General features: G+C 38.1%; 1 protein-coding gene across 4 annotated transcripts in view; it reads right to left on the bottom strand.

The window, feature by feature from the left end:
• yem (yemanuclein) overlaps positions 1–15,537 on the bottom strand; it is a 108,176-nt gene that overhangs the window by 30,825 nt on the left and 61,814 nt on the right. For 3 of the 4 annotated variants that reach the window (XM_083123605.1, XM_083123606.1, XM_083123604.1), the window contains one exon: positions 10,521–12,586. In XM_083123605.1, coding sequence (XP_082979731.1) covers positions 10,521–12,586 — 2,066 coding nt within the window. The remainder of the gene's footprint in view (positions 1–10,520; positions 12,587–15,537) is intronic. The other variant, XM_083123607.1, reaches the window with a different exon arrangement.

Genomic DNA, 15,537 nt, shown 5'->3' on the forward strand with positions numbered 1-15,537 from the left:
ATCTACTGTGTATATATACTATGAAATTCAATACAGTTAAGAACTGTACATCCTTTACAAAATAAAGATGATACCACAGAAGATAATAGTAATTTCTCCTTGTATTTATAAATAGGGTGTGTGGCATGGAAATTCTTATTGTCTGGGTGAGGTCAGGGTGTAAAAATAAAAGAAAATCCTAGTCAGAATGAAAAATATCAAATTCTGCACCCCAATTCATCTTGCAGTGATTGTTTTTGCATTCTTGAAATGAAAGCTGCCATTTCCAGGAAATGTCCAGCATTTACAGTGCAGGTAACTTAGGATATTGAGCACTTTTTAATGTACATCCATTCAAATTTTCCAGATTACTGGAATCCCAAAATTGGGAAACACTTCCTGAAGCTGGGATTGGGACGGGAAATTTTTCTTGATCAGACAACTGGCATTTTTGAATCCCACACACCCCAATATATAGACTGTAGCTATGTGATAGAATCATGTACTCTGTTATGATTATTCCTAGAAAGATTGGAATTGTCAATACTCTTATATCGTATCATGCCCAAGGCATGACTCGAATCCGGGACCCCGGGCACCATAGTCCGATAGCCTAATCATTTCATAAAAAGGGCCAGAGTATGAAAGAAGCTGGAAAGAGCTTCTTTCAAGCAAATGCCACCTGCGATCTTCAGCGGATGTAAAAAACCGCTGATACGAATTCTTCCGGAATCGCAGGAAGATACTGCAAACACAGCCTTACGCTGAAAGCACCGTTATTGAGAGACGCGGTCTCTCAACGGCCGAAGTTCGAATTTCGTTTAAATAGCTCGGGAGAATATTTCTCTCCCCAGTCGGTATCTGAAATCTATCGCGTGCACAGTTAGCGCCTCGGAATTATACAAGTTGTTGAACTAAGAAAGTTATGGCGTGATTAGTTGTTACCAAACGTTACAAAAGGAGTTACAGCGAGGAGTAGTACGCTATCGGAAAGGAGTTTTATTTCAGGAGAGTTCATCAGAGTTTCATCAACGAACCAGAGGGTCGATCGTCACTTCCAGATCTACAGGTAACGAACGTTCCTCTATCCTTGTCTTTCATTCTCTCACACCCTTGCCAGACCAGTCAATTGTAGTGTTTAAAGTTAATAGTGAGTGTAGTTCTTATTTCACGGGGCTAGCCCTCTTGTTTTAAATTAAGGGATCGTAGATAGGCTATGTGAAGCCTGATATTTGAGGTTATTTGGCTGCGAGAGGTGTATCGTAAGAGGGGGGTATAACTCTGAAAAGCTACGTCTACACTTAACCAAGCAAGGGGGCTAGCCCCATGAAATAAGAACTACACTCACTATTAACTTTAAACACTACAATTGACTGGTCTGGCAAGGGTGTGAGAGAATGAAAGACAAGGATAGAGGAATGGGTGATTATACGATATGCCTACGAAATCTTTCACAACAGCCCAATGCTAAGCACAGACGAAGGACAGGCCCACCAACTGGGCAACTAATTTTAAAGAAAATTACACATTTAGAAAAAATATCATACATACATGTATACAAGTGACATCATGAACCAGTCTGAAATTAAGAAACAATATATGTACTGCTGCCTGTAAACCATTGACGATGGCTGGTTACGTGTGTGTACAGGTACCATGTTATTTCTCAAATTACAGACAATATTTCAGTTGTCTTTTTTTGTTCATTTATACACACATGGAGGCATGACACATTCCATTCAAATTGAAAACACATGACACATTTCATTCAAATTGAAAACAAAAGTTTTCCTTCCATTCCTTTCAGTGCATCTTTTACCAGACAAATCCATCTTAGCCAATGTTTTGAGGAAAAAAATCAATTTGAAGGTGCATATATGTATTACAAGATCTGACTGTTGGGACAGAAGTAGCATATTGTCGAAGAGTGGTCTTTTGTTGTGCATCCCTGCAAATTTCAGTGTTGAGCATCAACTGGACCAAGGCTAACACCCATTTTTCGGAAACTTAGTCAGCAAGATTCTTACACTTTTCTTACGAGTGCATTACACATTTTTAGTGTCTTCTGTCCCCTTCTTTCTACAAAAGTATTTTCAGTGGGACTTCACACGACTGCAGGATCACAACAGTGCAATATTAGAGGAATTTTTGTGTAAAATTTCATTTTTTTCCTTGATTTCTTATCTTTTATTATTGGGAGGAAGGAAATGCATAAATTTCACTCCATATGAGAGTCCTGCCATTAAGGTAACAGACTTCACCTGTCCACGACAATTAGATCTACTACAAATTTTCTTTTGTACATCATGGCACATTTGAAAATTATGTATTGGGAAAGTTTGCATCCAGATATAAGCATGAGAGGATGCATCTGCTCCATTTCCTACAAAGAAACTGGCATTGTTGCAAAATGTTGGATGAACCAGAATGTTATCCATGATTCTTCAGAGTGACCACTCTGGGACCATGATAAAATTCAAGTATGTGTAAGGTTTGCAAGGTGAACTTTCTAAAAATTCAAGGGTACAAACAGACATTTTCTCTATTACAACCTTACGTATTACTGTCTGTAACCATCCACACACATATACACTCCAATATATTAACAATGTGAAGGGTCTGTGTGATTTCAATGTATCAGAAAATTCTAATACAATTCCACTGTATATAAACTGCTCACAAAAAGTTTTGCATCACCAACAAAAACTGTATTCCTGGGAAGAAAATAAACATACAATTGCTCAATCAGTACAAGAAAGAAGAAAACGTGGAAAACATGGGAATGGCATGAAAAAGAACGTTCACACTAATCCAAAAAAAAAAATAAAAAAAAATGACATACTGCTGAAGTAGCAAAGGGAAACAAATGGCACAACAATGCTATTTGCCTATTTGTTATGTCAGACAGGATGTTTACCACCTGGTATGTCCCCCTCGAGCTGCAATGAGGTCTTCAACACGCCGGGCCTTCTCGCAATGAGATGATCAAGGTCATCCTGTGGTAAACGATCCCATTCCTCCTGTGCTGCTAAAAGAAGCTCACGTGGAGAGTCTGGGAGCACAGGACGGTGTGCCATTGCATTCCTCAACATGGCCCAAGCATGCTCTATACAATTCATGTCTGGGCTTCCTGGCGGCCAGGGCATTCTGTTAATTTGGGCCTGCTGCAGATAATCTTGCACCACCCCTGCACGATGTGGTCGGGCATTATCATCCATGAACACAAGAGTTGGACCAATGTTCCGACGGTATGGTTCCACAGTTGTTTGTAGGATGTCTCTGATGTAACGCGGTCCTGTCAGTGTCCCTTGAATTGCAATTAGGGGCGTTCGGCGGCCGTGCATAATCCCTGCCCAAACCATAATGCCACCTCCTTGGAATGGATGAACAGGTTGCACATGACGAAGTCTCTCCCACGGTCCTACGCCTCTCCACACTCTCACACGTCTCGAATCAGGCCTCAGACAAAGCCTACATTCATCTGTAAAGAGTACACACGACCAATCTGCAGGTCCCCAATGCACATGTTCGCGTGCCCACACCAAACGATCACGCTGTTGGTTTGCACTTAGAGGTTGCCGACGCATGGGTCTTCGGCAATGTAAGCCTCTTGCTCGCAGTCTATTGCGAACAGTCTGGGTCGAAACACGTACGCCTGAGGCTTGTTGGAGGTCCTTTCGCAACTCATTTGCAGTCCTGGTATTGTGCCGCGATTCCTAGCAAACGGTCCTGGGCTGGTGTTGTTACCCGTGGTCGACCTGAACGGTGGCGATCTGCTACTGTCCCACTGTCTGTGTACCTTCTCCATGTTCTGCTGACATCGCTCTGTGCGATTCCCATCGTCGCGGCTGCCGCCCGTTGTGACATCCCACTCTGCACGAAGGCGATAACCCTTGCCAGATTGAACTGCGATATTGTACGCCTGGGCATGTCTACAACGCACCTTCACTACTTGAGTCTCTCTACGTAAGTGGGAGATATAGCCTTGACCATTACCACCCACAATACTGAGATGTTCGAACACACAAATATGCTCAGCTGGTCATGGCTGTCGTCTGAAGAGCGAGTTATGCAGGGTTGAATGGGTATCTTGCACAGCACAGTGTGCTTTCTCACAGCTGGCCCAGTGGGACATGTTGCGATTGTTCTTTCTATCATTTCTTGGGTGATGCAAAACTTTTTGTGAGCAGTTTATATTTAAAATATTTAATGTAAGGTGTGGAGCGTATATTTGCCATTTCACATACTCAGGACTCAAAATGATCTATAAACACAAGTCGCAAATGTTACGGGATATACCAATCTATGAAAAATTGTTAATTGTATAACAATTCCAAACTCAAATTTACCTAATGAACTTCAAGAATCTAGCAATAATCTTCCCATCTGTTAGATAGATTGTTCTGCAAAGGACACTAACCAACCAACAGAATTGAGAGAATTCTGTTTTATGTTCCACGTAGCTTTCTTTTCCATCGATAAAAAAAAGCTAAACTGTGAAGACTTGCCTCAGGGCATTTATAAATATGTATAAATTCAATGGGATTTGGATAAATAAAAGTTGCCATTTTTCACGCCCAAGGAGAAAAATTCCCTACATTCAAGCAATTCCCGGTGAGCAACCACCCTGTTCTTGCTTTGTTTGTTTTATCCTAGTTCTATTAATTCTGATTGCAACTGTCATTGGATGATGGCAACCATCTTGTGCTTGAACTCGGTGGGAACATCAAAAATTTGCTTGGCCTCCAAAAGCTGGTGAACCATGCTACGTTATGAAAATATATTCATTTTTTAATATCATTAATTGGACTTTCATTTTGAGTACTGTAGCTTGTAAAATCAACTGTACCTTTCACCTTTAACTAATTATGTAAAATAATTTAACCTCATTGAAAAGTTGTGCAATTTGTGGGTGATTGTGTTCTGTATTTTGCCACTTAACTTTCGAGCATTTATAAAAATCAACAAAAGAAATTTTGAAAGTAAAAATGGCATAAAGGCTCTAAGAATGTACCCACTGTATGTAAAAGGAACAGAAACATTACAACAAAATCACAAAATTATGCACATAAAAAATTCTACCATAACATGTTTTCTTCCATTCCCATTACAAAACTATATAGTTATAAAAACAACTCTTAAATAAAAGATTGGCTCTTGTACTACGAAAATGGTGCATATGAATTACCCAAGTGCAGTGGTAACTAATTGAGGTTCTGAAGCAAAATCCTGCATAGTAAAATCAATGAACCACAATAAAAATATAAATCTACATTAAGCATGCACATTAAACTGCTAACATGAAATTTCAAAAATCAATCTGAAGCAATTCTCAAAATTAGTACTTATTAACAAAAGTTATCAACTCTTGTTTTTTTAAAAAAATTGGTTTCTAATTAATACACATGTAACACCTCACATCTCCTTTCTTTGGTCATTCAATTAAAAAATACCAAGTTCTACTGTGGATGATACGTGAAAATGATGGAAAACAGATGTAAATACAACTGCATAAGTATTTCATTACAATTAATTTCTCGGAACATTAATGGTGTATTCTTTATATGTTGGAATTGTTTTGAAAGTAATATTAATACCTTTCAAGGACAATAAAAAGAAAAGAAAGGAAGACATGAATGAGAAAAATATTTCAGTTCACGTATTGAAATATGAGTGATACTGCAATTGATAAATTGTGAATGTTTATACATTCCTAAACTTTGACCCTGGAATGAAAGTACACATATTATTTTATAATGATCATCCAAAAGGTACGACACACCACATGCTAAAAATATTTCTTGTTCTATGCAGTAATATCCTGAAACTGCATGAAGGTGCAGAATACTTCAGAAAATCGAACTATAATAATATCCCATTATACACTATTATCTCTACATATATTTACAGAAGCTTTGTAACAAATATCAGATCTCTTCTTTAAAAAAAATAATCCCACATTCCTGAACCTTAGCTATTTTTCTTGCAATTTGAATAAAATGTGCCAAAAGTTATCATCTCAAAGTAAATAATATCAACTTCCATTACAGATATATTAACATCAAAATTTGCGAATGAAGTTAATATGCAAAAGTAACTTATGAAGAAAGAAGACTGTACCAGATCAAAGCTGCATTCTCATGACGATTATTGACCGCTTTATAGTACGAAAGTGTAAATAAGTAAAAAGCAGTGTCAGGCATTCCAGTAATGTAGTTAGAAAGCAAGAGAAAATGTAGGTTAGTCAAAGCAATAGAACAACACAAAACAACAGGGAGGAAAAACAAAACACATGTAGACATAATGGGATAAAACGAAACCAAATGTAATAAAACAAACTAACATAACCTAATTTAGTCTGCAGTAACCTAACCTATTACAATATAATTTTTGTTACTTCATTTAAATCACATTATTACCGTTTGAAACAAATATTGAGAAAATAATCACGACACATCACCTTGTACCAAAACATTTCCAATTTATATCACAAATTTAAGCCACTTGGATGTACATGCATGCATGCTTATTACCTGTCACCCAAATCACATATCCATATACACATTTTGTAAATAAGACACAACAACACCAAACAATATCTCAACTTGCACCTCTTACGCCATAATTCATAACCATATAAGTTACATGCAAAGATACTGCACTCACTCTTGTATATAATCTCAGTTAAAACAAGTAGTACCGTGTGTCTTTTTTTAAGGCTCATATCATGGCCGTATTTAGAGGGGGGTTTCTAGGGTTCAACACCCCCCGAAACTTCTGACATGTTGGATTAATGGAAGTTCAGAAACCAAAATCTGTAACTCATTTTCAATTTTTTTTTCCCGAAGCATCACAAAAATACAAGGAGAAAATGTTGAAATGATTGAGCTAGAATTTTCATACATTTGGAATTCTGAAACTTGAGTGAAACAGGATTTATTCTCGGTATCGTAGCCAACCCACGACCCCTCCATTTTCACTTCTGCTGTCCTCTTTCCAGTGTTGTTCCTGCATCACAAGAAATATAGACTGAAAATTCCCTTATGATTGTCCCAAAATTCCCTTTCCAACTTTTAAATTCCCTGTCCGAAAAAGTCGAAAATCCCCTTGATAGTTCAAACCTACGATCTCCAGTTTCTTAGCACATTACGTTCACGATTGAGGTTACAATCAATGTGCCAGGCTGTTTTTAAAAAGGATAACTGGTTCCACACTTTTCAAAATTACAAAAATTTAGTTTTAAGGTCAAACAACAAAAACTTTATGACTAAAATTTCCATCTAACTTTTAAAGTTTTTTCTAGAAGTTATCTAAAATTTAATAAAAAAGTATAATAATTGTGCATTTCAGTACACTATCTAAAAAAAAAACGTGCTGGATATTCACTCATCTGCTGGATTGAGTAAGCCCCCTCATGAATATAATAATAATAATTATAGTATTATGGAATAAAATTGTTATTGTATAATTATTGTTGTTATTTCTATTATTCAAATTTCTGACGATGCCATGGAAATAATTATGAATGAACCCCCCCCCCCCCGAAATTTTTTTCTGGCTACAGCCATGGCACATATGCATATGTAAATTACCAACATTCACCGTAAAAAGAATATTACAAAAATATATGGCATTTCCTTATGGCTGAAACGATACCAATTTGAAACAATACTGATACCAATGCCGATAATCTCATGGTTACCGATACTTGGAAATTGCTACAATTTTATTGCACAAGTTTTCCATTAGAACTACAGTTTTGCTTAAGATATTGAAAATTTCACGGGAAAAGTTATCACAAAATCCACTTCTCCGTGCAATGTTATGGATTTTCATGATTTTCAAGATATTTAGATTCTGCAAAAATACCACACTGCATTTCTTGCAGATTTCAAAAGACACCTGGTCTCCAGGAAAAGTATTGGTGATTACATTGCAACTAATATTTTCAAATACAAATATCACTGGCACAGCTCTACAAAGCTGATGCTAACAGATTGACTTTCTGCACTTGAACAGAAAGAACTAGAACTCACGTCTTATGAAATACAGCATACTTCACCTTTAGGGAGGAGGAGAAAATACCAGACTTATGGTTTCCTGCAATACTTACCCTGAAATAGTTACAACCTTGTAATCAAGAATTACCTGGTACAATTCCTGGTGGATTTCAGTTGTTCCGTTTCACTGTACGTTAAGACCTGTTTATTCTCTGTATGCTTTCCGAACATTTTCCTTAGCTTTATTTGTTTCTCTAGTTTTCTGATTGACCTCAACCCTTCTTCGGGGTATTGAAAAATTACTCTACAGATCAAAATGTGAAGTTTGTGAAATGTTGGTACAAATATTTAAAATAGTGCTACATAACATGATGATATGGTGAATTTTAATAAAGATTTTAATTCGATTCGAACTTTTTCACATACACAACACAGTGTGCATGTGTACTGTATGGTGGAATTATACACAAGTAAATGCAGTATCTTAATTATGTGCTTACCTCATATTCTAGTTCTACTTTTACAATAGTGCTCTTTCATCTATTTCTACTTTCCACTCTATATCTAAATTCTAACATGCACATTAGAACAAAATAAACGAACATACGGAATGAGACCTACTCGGGTTAGCTTGGTGATAAAACCAAGGAACAGCAAAAACATGCTGGCTAGAATGGTGTCATTCCATAGGTTAGCTGTATTGATTCCAGTAACGCTCTGTCCTGATTTTCCATGAACAACAAATTGCAGTTTCAAGATTTCAAAAAGGAACAAAATTTACAGATGTGAGTAGCCAGATGCAACTAGATATTTTGTTTGAAATCTATTCTGATCTATTGGCTTGCAATTTTAGATTTCACCTAACAAGCACGAAAGTTCTAAATCTTGGGTTTCATTCCCAGCAACTCCAGCATCACGAGCAGCTGATTGAAAGGAAATAGTACAGCCCTCTGGTATAGAAAGCTAGATAAAAGTGCTGACGAGACTCGATGTTCTGACCATGCATTACACACATAAAAGCATGCTTCACAGGACTTGTCTCTCAATGGGTTGCTAGCCATGAGTTGAGTATCATATATGTAGAGACATGCATATTTCGTTTTTGACAGAAACATGAAATGTGAAATAACACACTGGTATTGTTCATTTTTCATGTTTTTGAAAGGTGTGAGGTGCATTTTCCTACTATGTTTTGTCACAAAATGGTGCAAAATGTAAAATAAACTCTTAAAACACAAATTTAGAGTTTATTAATTGATGCAACACTTTCTGAAGTCTGAATTAGCCTGTGAGCTATGCGAATCACAGAAAATTGATGTAAATACATTGAGAATCAAAAATTGAACACAGGAATAAACTTAATACTGTGACAACTGCATAAGTGTGCCATTAGAAGAGGAAAAGTATATTTTCTAATAAGTAGTTTTTAAATCAAATTTAGAGTTATGTTCACCATTTTAACACAAAAATGGCATTTTATATACTGCTATCAATCCCAAAATGTGCCCCTTCTTTTGTATCAAACTCTTAATATTCTATTCACAATAAATATGTGGCTCCACATATGTAAACTTTTAACACTTTATATGAAGCCAGAATGGCACCTGTCCTGATGAACTATTTGCATTAATGTCAAGCTGGGACACCAATTATCCTGGTAGGTGACATTTGCTCTCGTTACATGGCATAACAACCTCAGCATCTAAGGTGAAGCGTAGGTAGTAAAAACAAGATAAATAAACAAACAAACAAACAAACCTTGGCGAAAGGCTTCATGAAAGAGCATTGGCTGGTTAACAGTTATCTTGAAATTGGGTAGAACTACATAGCTTTGTGTTTTTTAACTGTTTCATAAAGCTTACTTTGGAAGACCAAGAGACCACAAATAACGGTACTTTAGTATTATACGGACTACCTCATTTCAAACTGTCTGTTTTCTGGGAAAGCAAAAGAAACATTTATGGATATAATAGGAATACTGTATTTGAAAGTTTACAATATATAAATCAACCTAACCTAACATATTATATTATATTCCCCTCGCAAACATGAGTCATTAACCATAGTTAGCTTAGGTTAGGTTGATTCATATATTGTAAACTTTGAAATACAGTTTTCCTATTGTGTCCATAAGTGTTTCTCTTGCTTTCCCAGAAAACAGACGGTCTGAAATCAGGTAGTCCGTATAATACTAAAGTACCCAAATAACTTCAAATACTGGCAGACACTAAGTATTACTGGAATCGAACAACTGGGGTTTTTACTTGCATAATTTTCCAATTAGAATTTCATGCAACACCCTGTACCACAAAAGAATAATGGAGGTAAAAGGAATCATACACGAAGAGTAGCAAACTATATGCAATGCATTATCGCTTTCAAAATTTCTTTTCATAGCGGTTATTTAATTGGCAAATCTGTGCGAGCACAAAGCCATCAATGAATCTTTGTGACAACTGCATCGACCCTATACCTCTTACATTCTTTCATGAGACAGGCTTTTGTTTACAAATGTGTCAAAACCATATGATTATACCATACCTTCCGAGAATGTGTTATGAAGGTACTTCCTGCCAATACCAGCAGAAGAACCATGCATGGCAGTTTGGGACGCTGAAATATAATTTCGTTCAGTCAAAATAACATCTTTACTGTTTTCGCCTACCACTTTGTTACCTATATACACACCACGCTCACCACTACGATCCTTGTTAAAACCAGTGTGCGTAAATTGTCTTTGAAACTCATCTTGGAAACTACTAAACATCTTTTGAGATTGATATGACTTACTTGCAATATCAGGTGGCAGCATATGTAGATCATGTTTGCTGTGAGGAACGTAACTACTTAAAGAACTGTTACTAACGACACTAAGATTTTCAATTGGACTTTTAGTCTGTGAACTGTGCACTTCCGTTTGAGTATGTGATCTCGAGTTCCCGTTGCTCACAGCAATCACAGACACAGAACTAGTAAACTGTGGCGGTTTCGAAACTGGTGTGAAGGATTCCCTAGGGAATGGTATTTCATCCGGTTTGTGACTTCGATCTGAATTTTTCCGAGTAATTTGTCCACTTATCTCCATTAACTGCTTCATCACACGATCCACCTCCAACTGAACAGATTCTTCTGGGTCCGGTGTAGACTTGCTGTCGGCCAGGGGATGGGGCACACTGACACGGTCGGTAACTCGCACTTTATGTTCAATGTTGCCTGCTGAGAACACTGGCGTTTCCATCACAGGGCTACGTTTTGTTTCATACGGAGAAACACACCCAGCACCAGTACGAATTACAGGTGGCGACGATCCCTTGCTGTATTTTTCACTCATACTTTCTTGCTTTCTGGATGGGGACCCCTCTTTCGGTATTTTGCATGAAGTTGAACTGTTGGGAAACCCCACTAACGAATCGTTAATTATCTGATTAAGAACATCGGTCGCAACAACAGTTTCCGCAATTAACTCTCTCTCCTCGTGAGGGTCCTTTGGTTCGTCTTTTTTCATCGACAAGTTGGTTGCCATCTCCATTACACTGTCATTTTTTGCACTAACACTCAAATCAGCAGCTGTGTAAGAACTGCTGATTTCTATCACATCACAGCTAGTCGATCCCTCCAAGTTAATCCCAGAGGCACTTGATTTTGCTCCTATGTCCGACTGTGACTTTGCTGCATCCTGAAGTATACGCTGTTTCAGACTCCGCATGGGTGATGTACTGGTTTTTGGTGTAGCAATGGCAGTGGTGGGGCTTTGAGCAGGTGTTACGCTGATGCTGTCCGGTATGGTAATGCTCGATAAAGCCGACAATGAACTTCTTTTCACTTCTCTGTCACTTTCGCTCACTCTCACTTTACCACTCACAGGCATTATGGTGATGCCACCTGGAGAAAGTCCCATAGAAGTAGTGACTGCAGTAGTACTTCCGCTTGAAATGGGAGGGCATAGCTTTGTGGTAGACATGTATGGTTTACTGGTTGACAATGTTGGTTTTGTAGGGGCAGGGTAATTCTTGCTCGTCGAGGATGGTACAGTTTTAACGACAGCAGATGAGGTTTTGTACATTTGCGAAGAAGATAGTGACGAACTAGTTGAAGTGTAGCTAATGTTTGACGCAAGCGTAGGTTTCGGAGGTGGGCAGAAATTGTTGGCCACAATGCATGATTTCCCAGAAGGCGACGACGTTGGAACATGCGAGAAACTCGAAATGGCCGGTGACACATTCTTTGTAGTAGAAATGGTTGGAAGCGTAGGTTGTTTGGTGGAAACAGGCTTGTAAGACGAAGTGAGAGGAACAGTGGAAGACACTGTCGACATTGAAATGACCGATGAAGAGTTCATTGTCCCTACGCTGCTTGGCATTAATACTGAAGTTGCCACGGGCATAGGTACACTAGTGCTTTTAACAATGGATAGAGGATTCATGGCAGTATCTGACGTGGCAGTGACAATAGTGGAAACCGTGTTTGTCATTGTAGTGGTTGTGTCAACATATGTTGTGAATGTGCTGTTTGTAAATGGTGAAGTGGTACACAGAATGCCAGGGGGGGAAGTAGAAAGGCTCCCAGATGCTGAAGAAATTAACTTCCTCATGGCCAATTTCTGCAACCTGAAATGATAGAACATATTACATTACAGTACTGAATATTTCGCATAAAAAAGTGCATTATAACTTACATGTACAGTACAACGATACCACTTTTGATCCCAAAATGTGCCGTTTTCGTATAGAAATATTGTTGTTTTGTTCAACAGAAATATGTGGCACTACTGTACCCTATCAATATAATTGTAAATTAAAAGAATTTTGTGAAATACCGAATGGTTCACATTCACAAAAAGAATAAAAAACGGCAGAACCATACAGTTGATTATATTATATACTGGGAGGTTATTGCAGCATGACACCGCAAGAGCTTCGGCCGCTTGCCGACCCAGTCATGCAACAGGTGCCGGCAAATTGCGTAACAGATAGCCCATTACACAAACTGCTTGTTTTGTAATGTTTCCACTTTTCACAATTATAGTTACAATTACAACTTAAATAAGCACGTACCTTGCCGCAAGGATGATGGAAAAGGTGTCCTCTAAAATACAAATATTTCTGGCACTTTATTTCTGCCCATATCGCTTCTGACAGCAATGACTCATCCAACATAAAGGATTCAATTTTTCATTCTTGTCTTGCCTTCGAATAAACAAAACCGTGACTCTTATTTTGCAGATAACACAAGATTAATCCTTTTGAACACTAGAGTCAGTGGCGTGCCCAAGATTTTCGAGGGGGGAGGTTACGTATACATTATTATGCAAAACGAAAGCGCAGATAAACGAATTATTTAACAGTGTCACTTAATTTTAACGTGTGAATATTTTTGAAGTAAAGTAGCGATCATACACTGTGTGCGTTTTTCTTTCTGAGAGCGCCATTTGAAATAAGCACTTTTCCTCTTTTGCTACTATGGGATAAACTGAATATAAAAGGCTATAACTGCTCAACAACTGCATCTTTTTAAGAAATTTAAATTCTAAATGTAAGAATGAACAAAAAGCAACATTTTATGTAAATTCCGACAATTGTGAGTCCAGGGGGAAACGGGGGCCAAATCCCAAAGTTCTATTTTCCCCGTAATTACGCAAAATTTCTGAACGTCGTAATTTCCATATTTTTTTTTTCAAAGTTGCGGCAGGAGCATTACATATCCTCATAGAGTAGTCTTTTGTTGTGCTTCCCTCAAAATTTGGTCCATCCAGTGTCTATAGAGCCGACGCTAGAAGCGAAATTCCTCAGATGTCGCAAGAGCGTCAGCGGCTTATCGGAGTAGTGTTAAGCCGCGAGAAGCCTCTCGATACTACGCGAATGCGACAGCTGTCGGCTACCAGTTGTTTAGACGTGTTCACTTCGGTTTGCGTTTATCAGTACTCGTGTTGTTTATACTGTGTTATTGGTGTGCTATTAAGTGCTAGTGCTTTATCGTGTGTTAATTGTTATTCATTCATTAGTTATGCCGCCAAACAAATATAGCCTTGAACAAAGAGTTTTTATGTACAATACTTACGTGAAAACGAACTCTTGCAGAAAAGTAGTCAGGCGATTCGCAAGAAAATTTCCTGGCAATCCTGTTCCGGACAGACATACTGTTTACAACCTCGTTAAAAGATTACGAGAGACAGGATCTCTTGAACCTAAGAAACGTGTTTCCAGACGACGTGTTCTTACGGAAGAAAAGCTAGACGAAATTGGTGAACGACTTGAACATACTCCAAAAAAATCCCTCCGTCGGCTTGCTCAGGAAACAGGCATTTCAAAATCCTCAGCACGAAATGCCACTAAATTACTTAGATTAAAACCCTACAAAATTACAGTGGTTCATGAATTGCAACCGCGCGATCACGCGACTAGAGTTCGATTCTGTAACTGGATGCTGGATAATATTGTTGCTGGCAGAGTAAATCCAGAATTAATCATATTTTCAGACGAAGCTTGGTTCGAATTGAATGGCCGAGTTATTTCACAAAACAATCGCTATTGGAGCGCAGAAAAACCTGACCTTGTGCATGAAGTTCCGCTCCATCCTGCAAAAATTGGTGTGTGGTGTGGTTTGAATGCGCACAGAATAATAGGGCCTATTTTTTATGAAGGTACTATCAATGGTGAAAGGTATCGAAGAGACATACTACAACCTTTTTTTGAACAATTAACGGACATTGAATGCCAGCAGTCATTTTTTCAGCAGGACTCTGCTACTGCTCACACTGCTTATGAATCACTTAATTTTATTGCCGAGATTTTTGAGGACAGAATTATCAGTACTGAGTTGTGGCCCTCTCGTAGCCCCGATCTTACTCCTTGTGATTATTATTTATGGGGAACATTAAAAAACAAAGTGTATCAGAATAACCCGCGTACAATAGAGGATTTAAAAGAAAATATAAGAAGAGAAATTGCCAGAATCACACCTGAGGAGCTTATGGATGTTCAGAGGAATTTCATACGCAGATGCCGGAAATGTATTGGTGTTGAAGGAGGTCATTTTCAACATCATTTATAACACAGAAGGTTAGTGATCATCATTATTATTAGTTTTAAATATAATTTTACACTTTCGGTTTGCTTTATGCACCGCGATGCTGTCTTCCCTTTCTGTCAACCGAGGATAAAGTAGAGATGTCTAAGAAAGATTAGATGTCTGAAATAAGGTTGTAATTGTAACTGTAATTGTGAAAAGTGGAAACATTACAAAACAAGCAGTTTCTGTTACGGACTATCTGTTACGCAATTTGGCGGCACCTGATGCATGACAAGGCCGGTAAGCGGCCGACGCTCTCGCGGTGTCTAAGAAAGATTACATGTCAAAAATAAAGTGCCAGAAATATTTGTATTTTAGAGGACACCTTTTCCAGCATCCTTACGACAAGGTATGTGCTTATTTAAGTTGTAATTGTAACTATAATTGTGAAAAGTGGAAACATTACAAAACAAGCGGTTTGTGTAACGGGCTATCTGTTACGCAATTTGCCGGCACCTGTTGCATGACTGGGCCGGCAAGCGGCCGAAGC

This window comes from Lepisma saccharinum, chromosome 6, assembly GCF_977018435.1.
Source record: "Lepisma saccharinum chromosome 6, izLepSacc3.1, whole genome shotgun sequence".
Taxonomy (NCBI): Eukaryota; Metazoa; Arthropoda; class Insecta; order Zygentoma; family Lepismatidae; genus Lepisma; species Lepisma saccharinum.